The sequence below is a fragment of the Mercenaria mercenaria genome, chromosome 9 (genome assembly GCF_021730395.1).
Source record: "Mercenaria mercenaria strain notata chromosome 9, MADL_Memer_1, whole genome shotgun sequence".
Taxonomy (NCBI): Eukaryota; Metazoa; Mollusca; class Bivalvia; order Venerida; family Veneridae; genus Mercenaria; species Mercenaria mercenaria.
The window spans coordinates 63,278,559-63,302,629 of NC_069369.1; the positions used below are offsets into that span (position 1 = coordinate 63,278,559).

Genomic DNA, 24,071 nt, shown 5'->3' on the forward strand with positions numbered 1-24,071 from the left:
ATACGGAGGTTAGTCATAACAAGCAGATGACCCCTATTGATTTTGAGATCATTAAGTCAAAGTTCAAGGTCACATTGGCCAGGAACAGTTGAACGGTTTCAGAACAGTAACTCAAGAACGCTTAGGCCAAGAATCATGAAAGCTGATAGAGAGGTTAATCATGACCGGCAGATGACCCTTATTGATTTTGAGGTCAGTAGGTCAAGGGTACAGTGACCCAGAACAGTTAAACCGTTTCCAAATGATTACTTGAGAATGCTTGGGCCTAGGATCACAAAACTTGATATGGAGATTGGTGATTGACCAGTAGATGGCCCCTTTAGATTTCAAGGTCAGTAGGCCAAAGGGCAAGGTTACATTGACCCGGAAAGGTTAAACCCTTTCTGGACAATAACTTGAGAATGCTTGGGCCTAGGATCACGAAACTTGATCATGACCAGCAGATGACCCCTGTTGATTTTTAGGTCAGTAGGTCAAAGGTCAAGGTCACATTGAAACAGAACGGTAGAACTTTTGTTTACAGTGAGCAAATAACTTTTGTTTCTTGTGCAATTACTGAATGAATGTTCTACAAGCTCTTGTTCAACAGTATTTCAGTCATGTAATGGTGGGCAGTTAACCTAACCAGTGTTCCTGGATTCTGTACCAGTAGAAATCTGTTCCCCACAAATTACTGCCAACTTCTGCACATGAATTATCAGAGGTGGAAGACGAATGATTTCAGACACAATGTCTTTTATCAAATTATCACGGAGAACATACGCCTCGCCTGGGGATCAAACTCTCGACCCGCAATCCGTAGACCAACTCTTTTCCTACTGAGCTAAATGAGCGAGTATCACCCAGTCAAATTAAAGGACAGTCAGATTAAAGGAAAAGCTTGTGAACACTCTAGAGGCCACATTTATGACCATATCATCATGAAACTTGGTCAGAATAGTTATCTTGATGATTCCTATGCCAAGTTTGAATCTGGGTCATGTGGGGTCAAAAACTAGGTCACCCAGTCAAATTAAAGGAAAAGCTTGTTAACACTCTAGAGGCCACATTCATGATCCTACCATCTTGAAACTAGGTCAGAATGTTTATCTTGATGATCTTTAGGCCAAGGTTGAATCTGGGTCATGTCGGATGACAGAATCTAGTTTACTAGGCCAGATCAAAGAGAAATCTTGTTAACACTTTAATTAAGTTTGAGAAATGGTCAGAATGCTTGTCTTGATGGTCTCTAGGTCAAGGTTGAATCTTGTTTATGTGGGGTCAAAAACTAGGTCGGTCAAATTAAAGGAAGTTCTTGTTAACACTCTAGAGGCTGTAGAGGCCACACTTATGACCCTATTCTCATGAAAATTAGTCAGTTGTTTATCTTGATGACCTCTAGGCCAACTTTGAAACTGGGTCATGTGGGGTCAAAAACAAGGTCACTTGGTAAAATCCAAGGGAAAGCTTGTTTATACTATAGAGGCCACTTTTTTTAGGGTGAGCTTTTGTGATCGCCCTTCGTCCATCATGGGTTCTAGAGTTATTGCCCCTTAAAGGGCCAGAATTTGCTATTTTTGTGCGTCAACAATTTCTTGTCTGCACGATAGTGGTTTCATTTATGATTTTATTTCAACCAAACTTGCACACAACTTGTATCACCATAAGATCTTGGTTTCTTTCTTGAACTGGCCAGATCCCAGAGTTATGGCCCCTGAAGAGCCAAAATGAGCTATTTTGACCTTGTCTGCACAATAGCAGTTTTTTTTATGATTTGATTTTTACCAAACCTGCATATAACTTGTATCACCATAAGATCTTGGTTTCTTTCTTGAACTGGCCAGATTCCAATACGGGTTCCAGAGTTATGGCCCCTGAAAAGGCCAGAATTAGCTATTTTGACCTTGTCTGCACAATAGCAGCTTCATTTATGATTTGAATTTAACCAGTCTTGCACAAAACTTGTGTTACCATAAGATCTTGGTTCATTTTTTGAACCAACCAGATCCCATAATGGGTTCCAGAGTTATGGCCCCTGAAAGGGCCAAAATTAGCTATTTTGACCTTGTCTGCACAATAGCAGCTTCATTTATGATTTGATTTTAACCCAAACTTGCACACAACTTGTATCACCACAAGATCTTGGTTTCTTTCTTCAACTGGCCAGATTCCATTATAGGTTCCAGAGTTATGGCCCCTGATAGGACCAGAATTAGCTATTTTGACCTTGTGTGCACAATAGCAGCTTCATTTATGATTTGAATTTAATCAAACTTGCACAAAACTTATGTCACCATAAGGTCTTGGTTCCTTTCTTGAATCAGATTCCATTATGGGTTCCAGAGTTATGGCCCCTGAAAGGGCCAACATTAGCTATTTTGACCTTGTCTGCACAATAGCAGCTTCATTTATGATTTGATTTTAACCAAACTTGCACACAACTTGTATCACCATAAGAGCTCGACTCCGTTTTATTCGCCCGAAGGGACATATTATGTTATTTTTATTCGCCCGAAGGGACATATTATGTTATCGCCTCGGTGTCCGTCTGTCTGTATGTCTGTTGGTTAGCAGTTTCCCTTCCGCTCTGTAACTCTTGAACCCCTTGAAGGATTTCAAAGAAACCTGACACAAATGTTCACTCATTGAAACAATGTGCAGAGCGCATGTTTCGGATGGCTCACTTCAAGGTCAAGGTCACACGACTTTGTTTTGTGTGTATATTGCTCTGCATTTTTGTCGATTGCAGTGCTCTTGTTTTTAATTGGCAGATCCTTTTGTTCACTTACAATAATTTTTTTAATTACTTCCCTTTTATGTTACTATAAATAGCTTATTGAAGAAACTTTTTTATTATTGGCCGTAGCGAAAAACCGAGACCACTTTTCTGTGGTACAACATTGATGGTACCTCCAAGTTTTAGGTGTATTTTGACATATCTGTACCTTGTAAGAATTCTTTTTAATTTTGGTTAAATTCTTCCCTTTGTTGGTCCTGTCCTTTGGACTTAGATTTTTTTTTCTGAGGACTTAGATTTATTTTTACTTTCTTCCCTTTGTTGTTCCTGTCCTTTAGGCTCCATTAGTCAAAACTTTGCTCCTAACCTCCTCTGATGTAATCCTTCAAGCATGAAACTACTGGCCTGATTTGAAAATAATTTTATTTGAAGTAACTTTGAGACAATTTCAACTATATTTTCTCACAATTCTTTTGATTGATCTTGATTATGATTTTTTGACCTTCTTGTCCTTATGTGCAGTGATAACAGGTGAGCGATATAGGGCCATTTTGGCCCTCTTGTTTGCTCTTCACAAAACATTGTCAGAATGTTTGATTTCATGAAATCAAGGACAAGTTTTAATCTGGGCCATGTTGGGTCAAAAACTAGGTCACTAGGTCAAAGGGAAAAAAATACTTGTTTACACTCAATAGGCCACATTTTTTGGTCCAGTCTTGATAAAAATTGGTCAGAATATTTGTCTCCATGAAATTTCGGACAGGTTAAAATTTAGCTCTTGTTGGGTGAAAACTAGGTTACTAGGCCAATTCGAAGACAAAGACACTTGTTGTCTAGAGGCCACTTTTATGCTCCAATCTTCATGAAACTTGGTCAGAATGTTTATCTCCTTGAAAACTAAGACGAGTTTGAAACTGGGTCATATGGTGTTAAAAACTTGGTCACTAGGTCAAACATATTTGTTATGGTGTGTCACTCTGGTGAGCGACCTAGGGCCATCATGGCCTTCTTGTTTGGTACACAAGATAATAGGCAACACCCTTTAAGAATAGAAAAAAAGTCAGTGAGATATTGATATTATGAACTTTATTTTCTGATGACTTGTTTGCAGAATGTATGGGAAATTAGTCATCATGACAACAGTATTGATATTAAAATGACCTTCACCTTTGTGTTGGCTCCGAGTAAACATCGCTGGGTATCCACGGCAAAACTCGCTCAGGAAGGCTCTAGGATAGTGGTTGGTGATCGTACGGGCAGTTTGTTCGTGTACATGTTGGTAGATGAAAGCAAGGTGATTTATATCTGCATTTCCTTTGTGTGAAAGCAATGTTATATAAGCATTACAACTAAATTTAATTGTTTTATTTGCTTGTATTGTTTTTAGCTGCCTATTTATATTTAATATCTTATGAGACAAATTCAACCCTGATGCAGTCTTTAAAGCTGTTTCTTATTTATGATGTAAAATGAACAGAGTTCTGGTCTCAGTTACAACATTTCCAGCTTCTTACTGTTAATTGTTTCTAATCAGAATCCTCAGTTATAATGTTCAAAACATAGCATGTTAAATTTGCATGACAAAACTTAACTGTATTTCAGACAGGGGAATTAATCCAGACATTTCCCAAGATTCATGGCAAAGCAGGTGTTACCTATGTCTGTTGCCATGACAACCAAGTATATTCTACTGGACGAGATGGTATGTACAGGATGTTTGTATGGAATGAAGACAACCAGCTGGATTTATTACACACTAACAGAGTTAGTGAGTTTTACTTTACACAGTAACATTGTTAGACTATTGTACTTCACGCTGTGTCAGTTTTAGACTATTGTACTTTACACAGTAACAAGATTCACATATTGTTCATTACATAAAACTGTATTTGTAATTTTTTTTTTGTGCCTATGGGTGCAGTCTTCAAACCATATGCCTCCTTCTTGAGTGTGGAACAGGGTTCAAACAGACTTGAAAAGTCAATGAATTTTATAAATGTCCTTGAAAATGACTAAAACCTGAAACTTTTGAGAGAATAACTTGCATGAGTTTTGCCAAAATGTCCTTAAAAATAAAAAAGTATTTGGTCACTCACTGATCCTGGTATGCACTAGCAAAAGTCAGAACAAACCCTGTGAAAAGTGGATGGTTCTACCCACAGGTAAAAATCCATGCCTGAAATAATGCATGAAAGTCTCCATATGACTTATACTAAGTCCCAACTTGCACTGTGTCAAAACTTAAATTATGCCCCAATATAAACTGTGTTTAAAGATGAACAGATACTATGTTTCCGACACAAACTGTATCAAACGATATACTTTGTTCCAACATAAACTTAGTCATTCTGTAAGCTGTGGTCCAACATAAATTGTGTCCCAACTTAAGCAATGTTCCAACATAAACTCTGTACCTACATGTATGTAGACTTTGTTCCAATGTAAATTGTGTCCCAACTTCAACTGTGTCCTATCATAAACTTTGTCTCAAGATAAACTATGTCCCAAGATAAACTGTGTCCAAAGATAAACTATATTCCAACATAAACTATGTTGGAACATAAAATATATCCCAACATAAACTATGTCGGAACATAAACTGTATCCCAACATAAACTGTGTTCAAAAGCTGAATTGTGGCCCAACATGTTTGTCCCAAAATGAGATTATAATGTCACAACATAAACTGTATCCCAATATAAACTGTGTCCAAAAGATGAGTTGTGTCCCAACATATTTGTCCCAAAATGAGCCCAACATAAACTGTGTCTCAACATATTTGTCCCAAAATGAGCCCAACATAAACTGTGTCTCAACATATTTGTCCCAAAGTGAGCCCAACATAAACTGTGTTGCAACATAAACTGCATCCCAACATATTAATTTTGTAGCAACATAAACTGTCACCAAACAGAAACTGTATCCCAACATAAACTGTGTCAAAAAAAGTTTAGACAGACTGTACATTTATTCTGGAATTGTCAATAATTTCATATTATTAGGGTAATATGTTGTGGTTTCCATAGTTTTTGTATCATTCATATTTTAGTGTAATATCCAATAATAACTTTGGTACACATAATTCACTTATTATATATCTAACTCATTGCAGGTTTGTAAAAGCTTTGAGTGGTTGGAAAAGTTGGAGTTTACAGAAGAGGAAGATATACAGATACATGGATTTTACACGGTGGGTTTATATTTTAGGCTTGAAGTTAGTTAGTTAAGGTGTGATTGAACTAAATCCCATTTCCTTTTGTATATTTCATGTAAAAATTTAAATGTTCTCCGGTGACTTAGAAGGATTTTTATGCACCCAAAGGTGGGCATATTAAAACCGCACTGTCTGTCCTTGTGTGTGTGAACTTTGCCATCAAAGGATTTTGGAATAACTCGGCATAAATGTTCACCATAATGAGACGATGTGTCGTAAGCATGACCCAGTCTCCAAAGTCAAGGTTACACTTAGAGGTCAAAGGCGAACAGGGTCTGTTTTGTGTCTGGTTTATAACTCTACCATCCATGAAGGGATTTTAAAATACCTTTGCAAAAATGTTCACCATAATGAGACGATATGTGATGCACAAGAACCAGACCCTTAGCTCAAAGGTTAAGGTCACACTTAGAAGTCAAAGGTTAACAGGGTCTGTTTTGTGTCCTGTTCATAATTGCCATTCAGCAAAGGATTTTGAAATTACTTGGCACAAATGTCCCCCATAATGAGACGACAGTCATGCGCAAGATCCAGACCCCTAGCTCTAAGGTCAAGGTCACACTTAGAGATTAAAGGTTTCTTGTCCCGTCTATAACTCTGTCATTGATGAAGGAATGTTAAATTTACTTGGCATAAATGTTCCCTATAATGCAATGATATGTCATGCCTAAGTCCAAGACCCATAGCTCCAAGGTCGAGGTCACAGAAGTCAAAGGTTAACATGGTCTTTTTCTTGACTGGACTATAACTGCCATGTATCAAGAGATTTGAAAATGATTTGACACAAATTTTAACCATACTGAGGTGTGTCGCGCGTATGACCCGGGTCCCTCAGGTCAAGGTCAAGGTCCCAAATGATTTCTTCCTAAACTATTCTGGCATATTTTTTGCAGACAACTGTAGCATTCTTGGGCACGTTTCAGGGCCGGCATTTGTCACCAATAGTGACAGCTCTTGTTCTTGCATAAATCTATTTTTGTTGTCAGAATTATTTTAATAGGAATAGCTGAAACTAGACCGTATAAAGTTATTTTGTTTCTTCATAAAATTTCAGAACATGTTTATGATTTGGAGTATGAGACAGAACCAAAAGTTGCTGGAAATACAGTGTGGTGGAGGACACAGAGCATGGGACTACTGTTGCCATGGAAACAATGCTACCTTTGTGTATGTCAAAACTAGAGAGGTCAAGGTCACTAATATAGAGATGAGGTCAAATCAGGTTGTTGTTAAGGTAAAATGCGGAAAGTTTTCTAGTATTAAGGAACTTCAAGTGTGAATTCATTTGTTTTCTGGACACAACTGATTCTGCCTTTGCGACTAGTGTAGATCACGATCAGCCTGCACATCCATACAGTCTGATCATGTTCTGCACTGACAGTCTGTGCACTATTCAGTCAGTAAATTTTAAGTGAACACCCTTTGCCCGAATTGAATTTAGAAATGTAGCAGGGTATAAGCCTTTCACATAATATTGCACAATGTTTCAATTCAATATATCAACAAAGGTAACTGAGCCAGGCTCTCTATACACTTTTTAAGTAGTAAACACTGTAATAAGTATGATAGTAAGGCTTTGGAACAGTATAGCATCTATTTCTATTTTTAGAAATGTTTACATGGAAGAGAGTTATGTGATGCCAAACATATCTGCTCAGGAATTGACAGTTCAGGTAAGGCTGTTAGATTTGCATATTTTGACAGTTTTGGTAAAACACTGTTAAGTTTCAAAATATAAAGTTTAAAATTCAAATCTAGACCTTGAAGTGGTAACCATTGTTTTCATAATATCTAAGTGGGGTTGGAATAAGGTGGCAATTGATGTCGAATGGTTACGGTCATTGACTTTGGATCACTGGCACAATCCAAGCCCTGCACCAGTTGTTATGTCCAAAAGTCATTCAGGTGGCTTGCTGAAGGTTATTAGTTCTGTGCCTGTTTATAGCTTAGATAATGCTGGGAGGGGCATCTAGGGTCTTCCTCTACAGTTGAAGCTTGGACCTGCAATGTCAATGAAGCTTGGACCTGCAATGTCAATGAAGCTTGGACCTGCAATGTCAATGAAGCTTTGACCTGCAATGTATATGTTACAAAAAATATTAAAAAGCATGAGCTAAAACCTAATATCTTAGAGCAAAGTGTTGTGTTTTCTCACATGACTTAACGTAATGAAATACTGTTAAAAAGTCATTAGCATAGATTAATTACTTCGTAAATGCAGTTCATAGATAATGCTTATCAGACTATCATATTGATAACAGAACCATTATTTTTCAGGCAGACCTGTGAATGTGATGGTAACTTGTAGTGAGGATACCTCAGTTTGTCTGTCTGTACTCCACTGTATCCTTGCTCTGTACAAGTTAGTGTGTTAGCACTTTGTACCCGAAATTGCTTCAGGGAATCATATTAGATCTATTAAAAAAACTTGCATGTTAATTCTTGCATATTAATAGCCAGTTCTGCAGATCATGGGGTCACGCGTTCAATCCCCAGGCAAGGCATATGTTCCCTGTGATGACTTGATGAAAGACACTGTGTCTGAAGCCATTTCATCCTCCGCCTTTGATTCATGTTGAAAAATTGTCTGTTACTTGTGGAGAACAGGTTAGTACTGGTACAGAATCCAGAGCATTGGTTAGGTTCTCTGCCCACCATTACATAATTGGAGTTACACTTTAAAAACAGCGTTAAGCACGGAACAAACAAATAAATTTTAAATTTAGTATTTAGTAGTTTACATTTAAGTTTAGAAGTATATATATATATATTACATGTTTAAGGTATTTGGAGGTCAAAGGCCTGCATGCATACTTTAAACTCAACCATGTATTTCAAATTTTAATGGAAATTTTTATCTATTGCTAGTACTGATATGTACAATTTTGTTTTCTGAGTCTTTCACATTGTTTTTATCAGTTTAATGTAGCGTACTTTAAAAAAGTTACAGATTTCTGAAAGGAGAAAATTTTCAAATAAAGGCGACTTCTTAATTATATATAACAAATGTCCTTATTTTGTGACAGAGTTCATATATTCCATGGGTAATATCATGTAAAATGTATGTACCTTATATGACATGTAAACAGTCCTAGTCAGTCAAGTTTTGTGACCTTTGGAATGTTCCGCCTTTCTAAGACATCATAGCTTTGCAAGTTCATAATATGAGCCATGCCATGAGAAAACCAACAGAATGTGTTTGCGAGCAGCGTGGATCCAGACCAGTCTGCGCCTCTGCATAGTCTGGTAAGGATCCATGCTGTTCGCTTCAAAGCCTATTGCAATTAGAGAAACTGTTAGCGAACAGCATGGATCCTGACCAGACTGTGCAGATGCGCAGGCTGGTCTGGATCCATGCTGGTCGCAAAGCCACTATGTTGGTTTTCTCATGGCGCAGCTCATATTATATGTAAAACATATGGGTCATATGGGTTGACTGTTGCAAACATAGAAGCAAGGTAAACATTTGAAAGTTTACTTATTAAGGAGGTAGGATACCTTGTTACAAGGGTAAATTCGAATTAGTTGAACCGTAGCATGTTTTTGTATTTCGTGTAATATGAAGTTTTAACTGCTACAGTCTCAATTTCGTTTGTCTCTGTCCCTTCAAGTTCAATTTTTATCTAGGTTTGAAGAACATGACCCTCCAAAGGTATTTCATATTGAAAGAAGAAGGAAAATACGGATATTTAACACTTTTCAGTGTATTTTAGTTTCATTGATATCCGTAGAAGTCTGCATAATTGATCATTTTACTGGTATGCATGTTATCTTTCTAATATAAGCTTAAAATGTGTATGTCACGGGGCTCGTGTTTCCATGGTAACGCATTTTCTCTCATTTTTAAACAGCTATGTATAAAAATAGGGGTTTTCGACGGCTTCAGTGCCATTCTGTTAATGACCAACATGAAATATTTGGGTAATATTATTAGCAAAATACCAAGCACTTTACATGGTACCCTATTTTCCTTAAATTTTAAAGTAACCATGGCAACAGAGATGTTTAAAATAGCTTATATCTTGCTGTTTGTCGTGATTTCTTAAAAAAAATATTGAATAAGATTATCTTTTTAGTTGATGTAGCTTTAAAACATATTATTTCTAACGTAGGTTACATTTTCGTGTTATTTGCATTTATTCAAACAAATTTCACAGCTTAGAATACGTACAGCAGTACCCCTCGTCTGCCATTTTTGATGGAAAAATCGTTCAGCGTGCTGCTATTATTCTCATGGATATTGTTGAAATGAAAATAAAAAGCTGAAGCTGTGTTTCTTAAATAGACCAGTGTCAACGCTTTTGAATTTTACATTTAGATACATAGGTCACGGGCTTCGTTTCCATGGTAACATCAATTCAATTCAAGAAACCACAATTTTCTACTGAAATTTGAACAATTTTAGATCTTAGTTTTAGTATGTAAGTAACAAATTATCAATGGAACCTGAAAAATAGGTATTACAAATCAAACTGCTAGACTTTTTATTTGAAAATGGCCGTAACAAGTAACCTTTCACCCAACTATATTCCAAATAACATTGGTTGCCATCATCCATTTTCTTACATTCCGCATAACATTTCAATATAACTACATAAAAGAAGCAAAATATTGATTATTATTCAGAGCAAAAGACTCATAAAAAATATTTCAGCAAATAATGGTTATTTGAAAATAGTTAAAATAAAGAAAATGTACAGAATTACGCACTTTCAAGATAAAAGCTATTAAGTTTGCGCGGTAACTGACACGTAACGTCATGACGTCAATGACGTCATTTTAAGGCAACATTGTTTGGAAGCGTTTCTGCGGCAATTTATTCATTATTTCTACATTATTAAACCATAAAGCATCAGATCGAAGACAAGTTCATGATTTGTTTTCAGAAGAATGAATATACAAACACATTTAGTTTGTCGTAAACGTCGTCGTAAATCGTCACGTTAGCTTCCGGTTTGACATGCGCACATACAAATATGAAGGTAACCTACCTCCTTAAGGTTTAATTATGTCTGTTTCACCATATTATGATAGATTCAGTTAAATTAGTCACTTTTTTTTCTTCAAGATCACATTTTCCTACAAAATACATGCATTCTAAGGTTGCAGTTTGTTTTTGATGTAGTTTTTCTTGACCACACAAAGATGAAAATAGTATTCCCCAACTGGATGTATGCCACAGTCTGACAGGTCATATATCCACTGTACGATGTCTATATGTCTGCTCATCCAGTCAGTCTACAAATCAGATCCTTGATGCTGAAAAGGAAAACCCCATTGTACACAGGAAGTTGATCTTCAGCGGTGGAGGTAGAGCCCAGTTAAAAGTGTGGGGTATTGAAGCCAGATTTTCAAATACAGAAAATGTAAGAGATCACACTTCAGATACAAGGGGAAAAACTAAAAGTGAAACATGTGATCATGACTTGGCTCTCACCTCAGAGTTATCAGCTGAAAATATTGTACCAGGGATAATTGAAAAACTTCCCCATCAAGATACAGGACCACTCATTGCACAAGGTCATATACATTCTCAATTGACTAGTTTTAAGTGTAAGAAAACATCTGGTAATGAAAATAATGAACCATCAGTTACTTGTGATAAATATGAAAATTCAAAATGTGATAAATGTACTCTAAATTATTTGTGCTTGGCTGGTCTACAACTGAGCCAAATAAATCGAAAATGTCGGAAACCATGGAGACAACCTGTGGACAATTCCGACCCTGAGACCAGGATACTTGACCTTTCTGTGGTGACCCCTAAAGATCTAGGTCACATAAAGTCATGGTCACTGTATTTTGTGTCTGCTGCATGTTCTGATGGGTTTTTAAGGTGAGTTAAGTAAACCTATTGTCATACAAAGATGTAAAGATAATGAAAAGAATTTAATGTTTACAGAAGGCATCAATGGTTTAACCCTTACCCTGCTAAATTTCTATAATGGACTTGTCCATCTATCAATTTGGACAGTGCCATTACCTGTTAAAAGGGGTGCTAAAATTACCAAAAAGATAATAACTGCACGGATTTGCAGGATGATCATGATCTACACTGGCCGCAAAGGCAGAACCTGTTGTGGCTAGCATGATAAGGGTTAAATATAAAGATGTCCTTGCAGTTATGTTCTTAGAATGACTTTTGATAAAATAGTGATACCCTTTGTGTCATGTTACTGTTTAACTAGTCTGTCTTATATGACTTCTATGAAAAAGGCTTAGTTGTAAACATGTAAATAAAAAAAAAACACAGTACAGTGGAAAACTAACAATACCATATTTACTTGGCAGATTACTTGCATTTGATGAGGTATCCAGGGAGATAACCATAGTAGCATCATCTTCTTATCATGATCATTGTGTACTCAAGACATGTCATGTGATAGTACCTAACAATCATGTGATAAAGTTATGTGACAAAGACCATGTGACAGGAAGTAACCATTGGCCAATGAGGATTGTTATTTTGTCTGCTGCAACAGATGGAAAAGTTGCATTCTGGGATATCACAGAGACTTGCAAAGAGTTTTTATCTACTAACTCATCCACAACCACAAGTTCATCAGTAAATGAAAAGGAAAGCAGTAAACCTGAGAAAAAGTTGAGGAATATAGATCCAGTTTTTGCTTTAGAACTGCACCAGTCTGGCATAAACAGTCTTTATTTTGGGAAATATTCAGGTATAATATTGATGTTATGAGTAAATTGATAATTGATATTTATCAAACTTTTTCAAGTATAATGGTAGTAAAGTATTTGGTAATATTTGACTTATTACAAAACAATTGCTTACATTTACTTTTGGAAATGCATATTTAAAGATTTGTTGAGATAAAGGTCATGGCAAGGTCAGTGCTGTAGATTTTACTGTAAGCAATTTTTGCTGAAGCATTTGTTAAAAGAAATATCTATAAAATCATCATAGATAATGGAGATATATTCCATACATACACCACTTTTCTGTGTTCTTACTTTAGGTGATACATACATCCTGGTCACAGGAGGTGATGATAATGCTGTACATGTTAGTCTTGTCACAATGGCATCAGATGATACATGTATGAAAGTCAAGGTCATTGCCAAGGGGAAAAACACAAGTGCTCATTCTGCCCAGATAACAGGTATTTACATACATGTGATAAGTTCAGAATCCCAAAACTGGAGGTTTGCAGTTTTTCAGCTGGAGGTGGGGTCTCAAAACTGGAGGATTTTTATCGACATAAATTAAGCATGCGGACACAAAACTTAGAGACAAAATCCAACATTTTAGGCCACACAATAGCGCATAAGTCTACACCAGAAGAAGCAATCGTCATAACTCTTGATTTGAATTTTGAGGGAGTTATGCCACTTTTTAACTTATATTTTTGGGTTAAAGTTTTATATAATGTCAGAGACGGGAGACAAGGTGAAAAAATTGGGATTTTGACCCTCCCACACAGGAGATTACATGTATGGTATTTACAAAGCAGTTTAGAGGATACACAGTGAAATTTTGATTTTTGAGTGCCACCACAGTAAATTGGAATACATACATACCGAGTAAATGCTATGTGAAAAATTTCTCTGAATATGGATGAAATAAGTCCAAAATCCAGGGGTACAGTGATCTTGTGGTTACAGTCAGAGCTCCAGATAAGCTGCGTATTTGCATATTTATGCAATTAAAATTGCAGAAAACCCAATTGAATTCATACAGTGTGCGTACTGAACCGCAATAAAAAATTCCTAATACCCAATTCTTAAAAAATTGCTTGTGTATTGCTTGTGTATCGCATTTTCCTTATTACTAGAATGGGTACGAGACTTTAACGTGAGACAACTGGCTGGTTATACATTACTGCAAAACAGGTTGCTATTTATTTGAAAATTCACAGGACCATTCATTCGGTGTTATTTGGACACTTTGTAAACAATTTTTACGCCGATAAAATGTATGAAATGTGAAAGGGAAAAAACATTATTGCAGCATACAGAAACAAATTAGTGGGATATTTTTAGCTCATCTGATTTTTTGAAAAAAAATTGATGAGTTATTGTCATCACTTGAGCGGTTGTCGGCGTCGGCGTTGCCTGGTTAAGTTTTATGTTTAGGTCAGCTTTTCTCCTAAACTATCAAAGCTATTGCTTTGAAACTTGGAATACTTGTTCACCATCATAAGCTGACCCTGTATAGCAAGAAACATAACTCCATCTTGCTTTTTGCAAGATTTATGGCCCCTTTTGTACTTAGAAAATATCAGATTTCTTGGTTAAGTTTTATGTTTAGGTCAACTTTTCTCCTAAACTATCAAAGCTATTGCTTTAAAACTTGCAACACTTGTTCACCATCATAAGTTGACCCTGTACAGCAAGAAACATAACTCCGTCCTGCTTTTTGCAAGATTTATGGCCCCTTTTGTACTTAGAAAATATCAGATTTCTTGGTTAAGTTTTATGTTTAGGTCAGCTTTTCTCCTAAACTATCAAAGCTATTGCGTAGAAACTTGGAATACTTGTTCACCATCATAAGCTGACCCTGTACATCAAGAAACATAACTCCATCTTGCTTTTTGCAAGATTTATTGCCCCTTTTGGACTTAGAAAATCAGTTTTCTTGGTTAAGTTTTATGTTTAGGTCAGCTTTTATCCTAAACTATCAAAGCTATTGCTTTAAAACTTGCAACACTTGTTCACCATCATAAGTTGACCCTGTACAGCAAGAAACATAACTCCGTCCTGCTTTTTGCAAGATTTATGGCCCCTTTTGGACTTAGAAAATATCAGATTTCTTGGTTAAGTTTTATGTTTAGGTCAACTTTTTCTCTTAAACTATCAAAGCTATTGCTTTGAAACTTGCAACACTTGTTCACCATCATAAGCTGACCCTGTACAGCAAGCAACATAACTCCATCCTGCTTTTTGCAATAATAATTGCCCCTTTTGGACTTAGAAAATCATTTTCTTGGTTGAGTATTATGTTTAAGTCAACTTTTCTCATAAACTATCAAAGCTATTGCTTTAAAACTTGCAACAGTTTTTCACCATCATAAGTGGACACTGTACATCAAGAAACATAACTCTATCCTGCTTTTTGCAAGAATGATGGCCCTTTTTAGACTTAGAAAATCATGGGTAGGACAATATTTCTATTACACAAAAAAAATCAGATGAGCGTCAGCACCCGCAAGGCGGTGCTCTTGTTCTGTTTAACAATGACAGTTATCTGTTTGTGACGATGTAGTGTCACTGATACTTGATGACATCTTATGAGAGAACGCATATTGCAGTGAACACATCGTTCGGGATATTGATGAATTGATCTCCAATTGCATTAAAAGTGAAAAAAAAAAGAAAAATAGTATGGAACAAAAGTATCTCAGAAAACATTAAATGATTGGAGAAAAAAATATCTTTGGTACTATGAATTAAAATACACATGTTTACATTGCTTATAGGCATGTAAAACAACTTTTATAAGAGAGTACTGTTTAATTAATCACATTTCATTACAATTTTAACTGCATTTTTGTATTAAACATTGAAGGGTTCCATTAAAGTACATAATTATTTTATGAAGTTAGTATTGTGAAGTTAATTGATACAGTATAATGTCAATAATACACTTCTATTTGCTTTGAAGGAGCCTGGTTTGTGTCTCCAGACTATGTTGTTACAGCCTCAATAGACCAGAGAATATCTGTGTGGAAGTTGACTGTAGAAAACACAGAAATACAGGTATATTCACATCAACAACATGTCTTGATGATTGATAGTCTGCCAGAAGAGCATATGGTTGGCTGATATTGCAAAAAAAAATTTTTTTAAAAATGGATGGAACTTTTCCTTTATAAAATTCTTGTAGATCAGTGTTCCTGAGAAAAATCTGTTTTCATTAGTTCAGAAAAAGTCTGAAGTATGATTCATCGAAGAAAGTGAGGTACTGTTCCATGTGACAGAAGACTATTTAGGATCTTACATGCCTGCTTGCTTGAACAGAGCTTTCCTAATCCTTGGGACAGCAAGGAATGAGAAATCGTGCACTTAATATGGGATTTCTCCAAAACTGTCCTTCGGATTGGGAAAACCCATTGCCTGAAACGGGCCTCCGTGGCAGAGTGGTTAAGGTCACTGACTTCAAATCACTTGCCCCTCATCGATGTGGGTTCGAGCCTCACTCAGGGCGTTGAATTCTTCATGTGAGGAAGCCATCCAGCTGGCTTACAGAAAGTCAGTGGTTCTACCCAGGTGTCCGCTCGTGATGAAATAATGCACGGAGGGGCACCTGGGGTCTTCCTCCAACATACGCCATATGACCTATCATGTGTCGGTGTGACATTAAATCCAACAAATTGCATGCCTGAAACAAGCAGACATAAGATTTTTTGTTTGCCTGCTCATTTAATATATTTATAGATAGTTTGAATGATGAAATCCTGCATGTAGTTTATGACATCCTAATGCATGTTTGTAGCTTGTCCTCTCCCTAAGAGGTCTTCTATCCTTGTCTTTCTCTGCTAGGTAAGCAAGAAAATGTGTCTGTAGTCATTCATCCACCACGTCTGATTTATCAGAGGAAAGTCAGCTACTTGTGGAGAGTTTAGAGACAAGTCTGTAAATTCCAGCTTGTGATTGGCTGTTCTTCAAATTGACCAATAGCAAGGATGAAATGAGGCATTCTTTTGGCAAGTAGCCAAACTCGGCTTTATAACCTCAGACACAGTTTGACAACAGCCAAAGTCTTTTTTCAGTTCTTCAGGTCTCCCTAGACTCTTCTTTATTTTGGAAAGAGGAAAAGTTTTATATTACTTTTGTCAAGTCACACTGCTTCTAAGAGTTTTCATGTTTTAGTTTGATGTTTTATTGTATTTTTAGCTCACCTGAGCAATGCTCAGGTGAGTTTTTCTGATCGCTCGATGTCCGTCGTCCGTCGTCCGTCGTCTGTCGTCTGTCGTCTGTCGTCTGTCAACATTTAGCTTGTGTATGCGATAGAGGCTGTATTTTTCAATTAATCTTCATGAATATTGGTCAGAATGATAACCTTGATAAAATCTAGGCAGAGTTCAAAAATGGGTCATCTCGGGTCAAAAACTAGGTCACTAGGTCAAATCAAAGAAAAACCTTGTGTATGCGATAGAGGCTGTATTTTTCAATCAATCTTCATGAGTATTGGTCAGAATGATAACCTTGATGAAATCTAGGCCGAGTTCGAAAAAGGGTCATCTCGGGTCAAAAACTAGGTCACTAGGTCAAATCAAAGAAAAACCTTGTGTATGCGATAGAGGCTGTATTTTTCAATTGATCTTCATGAATATTGGTCAGAATGATTGCCTTGATGAAATCTAGGCCGAGTTCGAAAATGGGTCATCTTGGGTCAAAAACTAGGTCACTAGGTCAAATCAAAGAAAAACCTTGTGTATGTGATAAAGGCTGTATTTTTCAATTGATCTTCATGAATATTGGTCAGAATGATTGCCTTGATGAAATCTAGGCCGAGTTCGAAAATGGGTCATCTCGGGTCAAAAACTAGGTCACTAGGTCAAATCAAAGAAAAACCTTGTGTATGCGTTAGAGGCTGTATTTTTCAACTGATCTTCATGAAATTTAGCCAGAATGATTACCTTGATAAAATCTAGGCCGAGTTCGAAAATGTGTCATCTGGGGTCAAAAACTAGGTCACTAGGTCAAATTGAAGAAAAACATTGTGTATGCAATAGAGGATGTAGTTTTCAATTGATCTTCATGAAATTTGGTCTGAGTGATTGCCTTGATGAAATCTAGGTCAGGTTTGAATATTGGTTATCTGAGGTCAAAAACTAGGTCACTAGGTCAAATTAAAGAAAAATCTTGTGTATGCGATAGAGACTGTTTTTTTCAATTGATTTTTATGAAATTTGGTCAGGATGATTGCCTTTTAATGAAATCTAGGTCGAATTTGAATATGGGTCATCTGAGTTCAAAAACTAGGTCACTTGGTCAAATCAAAGAAAAAACTTGTGTATGTGATACAGGTTGTGTTTTTCAATTGATCTTCATGAATTTTGGTCAGAATGATTGCCTTGATAAAATCTAGGTCGAGTTTGAACATGGGTCATCTAGGGTCAAAAACTATGTCATATCTAAGAAAATGCTTGTTTTATCGCAAGAGACCAATTTTTTGGTCCAATCTTAATGAAAATTGGTCAGAATATTTGTTTCCATGAAATCACTAGGTCAAACATGTTTTACACTGTTATGGTGTGTTTCTAAGGTGAGCGACCTAGGGCCATCTTGGCCCTCTTGTTTATTTTTTGACAGCTGATGATGACTGGTTGTGTATTTACAAGTGTCTCTGACGTTGCCAACATTGATTTATGGAAGGAAAGGTTTGCATATTTATGGTGATATAAAACTTAGTTTGGCTATACTTTCCGCATATCTGTGATAATTTAAAGTATTACATAATGTGAGTAACCATTTAGATGTTAACCTATGCACTCCAATATATTCTTAAACCTGTAGCTTAGATTTTAAAGAATGCAGTGTTCAGAAAGCAGACTGTGTACTGTTTTCATGCATTATTTAAAATTATAGTTTTTATGCCCCCGAATGGATGCATATTAGTTTTCAACTGTCCATCGGTTTGTTCGTTAGTTCGTCACAACGTTAACTTTTTGCATGAAGGCACTTACTCGTGAACCACTGCACCCAGGACCTTCAAACTTTGAATGCTAATAGTACTTATTGAGTACATGACCCCTATTGACTTTGGGGTCACCAGGTCAAAGGTCAAGGTCACCAGGCCAAAGGTCAAGGCGCTGCAGGGGCATTTGTCACCATTAGTGACAGCTCTTGTTAATAGTAAAATGTTGCATATTGTTTTAAAATGTATCCAAAAATGTGACTGAAATATTGCATCATTTTCTGGTAACTTTGTAAAAGTTTAAATTTTGAGATCGAGTTTAAAGCCAGCTTGAGCAATAGCAATAAGAGTGTAGGGACAATATTTAATAATTCACATACATTTATCTGGGGCTCATGTACAATTTTTTTGAAACATAATTAATTAAAAGACTTGAAGAAATCAGTTTTTAGCCCACCATCATCAGATGGTGGGCTATTAAAATCACTCTGCGTCCGTGGTCCGTCTGTCAGTCATTCCGTCCGTTCGTCCGTTAACAATTTCTCGTTATCGCATCTCCTCAGAAACTACTGGGGGGATTTTGACCAAACTGTCAGAATGATGTATTGGTACCCTAGTTGTGTCCCCCTGAAAATCAGACTGGTTCAACAATTTATGAGTGAGTTATGGCCCTTTGTTTTTTTCTATAATTTATATAGATTTATATAGGGAAAAACTTTGAAAACCTTCTTGTCTTAAACCACAGAGCCTAGGGCTTTGATATTTGGTATGAAGCATCATCTAGTGGTCCTCTACCAAGATGATTCAAATTATTTCTCTGGGGTCAAATATGGCCCCGCCCTGGGGGTCACATGGTTTATATAGACTGATATAGGGAAAAACTTTGAATAACCTCTCGTCCAAAACCACAGGGCCTAGGGCTTTGATATTTTGTATGTGACATCATCTAGTGGTCTTCAACTAAGATTATTCAAATTATACCCCTAGGGTCAACTATGGCCCCACCCTGGGGGTCATATGGTTTACATAGGCTTATATAGGGAAAAACTTTGAAAATCTTCTTGTCCAAACCACAAAGCCTAGGGCTTTGATACTTGTAATGTAGCATCATCTAGTGGTTCTCTACCAAGTTTGTTCAAATTATCCTCCTAGGGTTAAATATGGCCCCGCCCCGGGGGTCACATGGTTCATATAGACTTATACAGGGAAAAGCTTTTAAAATGTTCTTGTCAGTGCACCTTTATTTTGACCTAGTGACCTACTTTAACATTTTTGAAGGTACAGGCATCAAATTTTGACCATAATATGCATAGTTTCGTGTTTCAAAATGAAATTTGACATTGATTTTGACCTAGTGACCTACTTTCACATTTCTCAAGCTACAGCCTTCAAATTTGGACTACATGCATAGTTTTGTGTACCGAAAAAACTTTGACCTTGACATTGACCTAGTGACCTACTTTCACCTAGTGACCTACTTTCACATTTTTTGAATATACAGGCTTCAGATTTGGACCACATGCATAGTTTTGTATTCTGAAATAAAATTTGACCTAGTGACCTACTTTTACATTTCTCAAGCTACAGCCTTCAAATTTGGACTACTTGCATAGTTTTGTGTACTGAAATGACCTTTGATCTTTACATTGACCTAGTGACCTACTTTCACATTTTTAAGGTACAGGCTTCAAATTTGGACCACATGCATAGTTTTGTATTTCGAAATAAAATTTGACCTTGATTTTGACCTAATGACCTACTTTTATATTTCTCAAGCTACAGCCTTCAAATTTGGACCACATGCATAGTTTTGTGTACCGAAAGAAACTTTGACCTTTACATTGACCTAGTGACCTACTTTCACATTTTTGAAGGTACAGGCTTCAAATTTGGACCACATGCATAGTTTTGTATTCCGAAGAAAAATTTGACCTGGATTTTGACCTAGTGACCTACTTTTACATTTCTCAAACTACAGCCTTCAAATTTGGACCACTTGCATAGTTTTATGTACCGAAATGAACGTTGACCTTAAGATTGACCTAGTGACCTACTTTCACATTTCTGTAGCTACAGGCTTCAAGTTTAGGACCACATGCATAGTTTTGTGTACTGAAACAAACTTTGACCTTGACATTGACCTAGTGACCTACTTTCACATTTTTGAATGTACAGGCTTCAAATTTGGACCACATGCATAGATTTGTGTTGTGTACGGAAATAAAATTTGACCTTGAGCTAGTCAATAAGTCTTGAAATTTGGAACACTCAAAAATGGCACATTGGTGGGGGCCAAGATCACCCTGTGATCTCTTGTTTCTTTTCAAAATATTTATTTTGTTACACATAAGACACATAGGTTGTTACATTCACGATACTTTTATTTACACATTTCAGCGATCACTACTGTCTGCTTGTCAGTGGAAATGGAATGGAAGTCTTCAACCTTGAAACATATGGACAGTCCGTGGATCCTGTATTGACAGATATTCTAACCAAGATAGTGACTTAACCTTATCACGCTGGACATGATTGACACAGCCTTTGCGAAGAGTGTAGATCATAATCCGTGCAGTGTGATCAAGATCTGCACTGTTCGCCATTCAGTCCGTATTCTTTTGGCATGCACTCCTTTTAACAGTTAATGGTTCTGTCCAAATTGAAAGATGGATGAGTTCATTATAGGAATTTGGCAGCAAAAAGGTTGAAAGTTTAAAGTTACATTTATATGATGTATATGTTACTTCAGGGAATGATGTCACACAGTGCTACCAGAAGCACTTACACAAGCAACCAGTAAATGTTAGTGCATACTGTGAGGGACGATGGGACACGTGAATTTGCTTTTATTCATCTGTCTATCTAGATAACAAAATTTGTGATTGAAAAAGTATTGAACATAGAGTTTTAAAGGAACAACATTTTGCATGTGAAATTGTGCACCTTTGGTTTTATAAGCTCACCTGTCACATAGTGACAAGGTGAGCTTTTGTGATCACCCTTCATCCGTCATCCGTCGTCAGTCCGTGCGTCCGTCCCTCAACAATTTCTTGTCTGCACGATAGTGGTTTCATTTATGATTTTATTTGAACCAAACTTGCACACAACTTGTATCACCATAAGATCTCGGTTCCTTTCTTGAACTGGCCAGATCCCATTATGGGTTCCAGAGTTATGGCCCCTGAAAGGTCCAAAATCAGCTATTTTGACCTTGTCTGCACAATAGTAGCTTTATTTATGATTTGATTTTTACCAAACTGGCACACATCTTGTATCACCATAAGATCTTGGTTTGTTTCTTGAAATGGCCAGATCCCATTATGGGTTCCAGAGTTATGGCCCCTGAAAGGGCCATAATTAGCTATTTTGACCTTGTCTGCACAATAGCAGCTTCATTTATGATTATATTTTAACCAAAATTGCACACAACTTGTATCACCATAAGATCTTGGTTCCTTTCTTGAACTGGCCAGACCCCATTATGGGTTCCAGAGTTATGGCCCCGGAAAGGGCCAAAATCAGCTATTATGTCCTTGTCTGCACAATAGCAGCTTTATTTATGATTTGATTTTTACCAAACTTGCACACAACTTGTATCACCATAAGATCTCGGTTCCTTTCTTGAACTGGTCAGATCCCATTATGGGTTCCAGAGTTATGGCCCCTGAAAGGGCCAAAATCAGCTATTTTGACCTTGTCTGCACAATAGCAGCTTTATTTATTATTTGATTTTTACCAAACTTGCACACAACTTGTATCACCATAAGATCTTCCATATGATCTTGGTTCCTTTCTTGAACTGGCCAGATCCCATAATGGGTTCCAGAGTTATGGCCCCTGAAAGGGCCAAAATTAGCTATTTTGACCTTGTTTGCACAATAGCAATTTCATTTATGATTTGATTTTAACCAAACTTGCACACAACTTGTATCACCATAAGATCTTGGTTTCGTTCTTGAACTGGCCAGATTCCATCATGGGTTCCAGAGTTATGGCCCCTTAAAGGTCCAAAATTGGCTATTTTGGCTTTTGTAGCCATATAGAGTCTTCATTTATGGATTTATTTGATACAAACTTCTAAAATATCTGCAACAACAATAAATCTTGGATTTCATGACAAATTAGATCCAATCGTAGGTTCCAGAGTTATTTTATATCTGATTACCTCCCCTGATTGTAGTCAAAATGGATTTATATCAGTAAGTACTTATAGAACTTATTTGAAATTTCATTGTTGTCATTAGTTGGACTGAGCCAATCAAAGTAGATAACTATGGACTTATTTCATGTCAAATTACCTCCCTTTATTTAAAATTAAAATGGGTATATCTCCGTAACTAATGAAGATACTGATCTGAAATTTCATTTATGTTAACAGATTTATTTGGCAGTTTCTATTTTTGATCACTTTCAATAATTTTCTTTTAATTACTTCCCTTTTACGTTAATATAAATAGCTTATTTTAGTAACTTTTTTACTATTGGCCGTAGGGAAAAATTGAGACCACTTTTCTATGGTACAACATGGATGGTACCTCCAATTTTTAGGTGTATTTTGACATATCTGTACCTTGTAAGAACTTTTTTTTCTTTTTGGTTAGATTTCTTTCCTTTGTTGTTCCTATCCTTTGAACTTAGATATTTTTTCTGAGGACCTTCTTGTCCTCAAGTACAATGATAACAGGTGAGGGATATAGGGCCATCATGGCCCTCTTGTTTGAGATTTGCAGTCAGTAAGACCAGACTTACTGCCCAAGACAATATGCATTAAAGTATGTAAACTTAGAATACAGTACACCATTTATTCTGATGTGAAAAGCTGTTTGGATAGCAGCTTAATGTCTGATGGTCATTTACTGTGTTATAGCGGCCAGGAGTAATATTTTTAAGTGGGCACATTCTGTGTCCTGCAGATACATTTTGAGTTTTACTAAGAAAGACGCAGTTTGCATATACCAGAAGTTTTTTTTATTTAGTTTCATTATTATATATATTACATAGAACTAAAATATAATTAGTGTGATTAGTTTTAAATATAATATGTTTTTAGACCAAGATTTGTTCTTGTTTTGTATTGCTTTGATACCTCTTGTCAAGTTTCAGACAAGACAGTTTAAGCTTTACTGGATATTGAACAATTAATCAAGACTCAGAGGTGGCACCTGTTAGTTATTGTCATTGTTTCCTGTGGCACCACACACGTCCGTCTCATTTGTGAGAAATGTCTCATTTCACACTGTGTAATAAAACTCATCTAGAGCTATGTTCGACAATAGATCATGCTGTATTTCTGTGGTTCAGCTTCTAGAACTTCTTCACAGTGGGATTTTAGTGTAACTGTTACATTTGTGTTTAATGCTAGAATATCAAGTTTTGAAACCTAGGCTTTATTTTACATGATTGGTTAGATCTGTGTCTCAAGTGATATTTTACATTTCATAAGCAATAACTCTCAAAGTATAGATACACAAATAAACAGAACAAGTTTGGGGAGATTTATAAAGAGGTTGCTGTGTTTGAAAAAACCTCCAGTTTTGAGA

The 24,071-nt window shown here is 36.4% G+C and overlaps 1 protein-coding gene across 1 annotated transcript in view; it reads left to right on the forward strand.

The window, feature by feature from the left end:
• Positions 1 to 23,588, forward strand: part of LOC123547274 (WD repeat-containing protein 6-like) — a 197,122-nt gene extending 173,534 nt beyond the window's left edge. The window contains exons 12-23 of the mRNA XM_053551547.1: positions 3,828 to 4,010; positions 4,319 to 4,480; positions 5,829 to 5,906; positions 6,985 to 7,164; positions 7,540 to 7,603; positions 8,208 to 8,273; positions 11,076 to 11,766; positions 12,222 to 12,610; positions 12,908 to 13,051; positions 15,553 to 15,647; positions 18,207 to 18,274; positions 20,929 to 23,588. Of these exons, the coding sequence (XP_053407522.1) occupies positions 3,828 to 4,010; positions 4,319 to 4,480; positions 5,829 to 5,906; positions 6,985 to 7,164; positions 7,540 to 7,603; positions 8,208 to 8,273; positions 11,076 to 11,766; positions 12,222 to 12,610; positions 12,908 to 13,051; positions 15,553 to 15,647; positions 18,207 to 18,274; positions 20,929 to 21,043 (2,235 nt within the window). The 3' untranslated portion in view covers positions 21,044 to 23,588. The remainder of the gene's footprint in view (positions 1 to 3,827; positions 4,011 to 4,318; positions 4,481 to 5,828; positions 5,907 to 6,984; positions 7,165 to 7,539; positions 7,604 to 8,207; positions 8,274 to 11,075; positions 11,767 to 12,221; positions 12,611 to 12,907; positions 13,052 to 15,552; positions 15,648 to 18,206; positions 18,275 to 20,928) is intronic.
• The last annotated feature ends 483 nt before the right edge of the window (positions 23,589 to 24,071 follow it).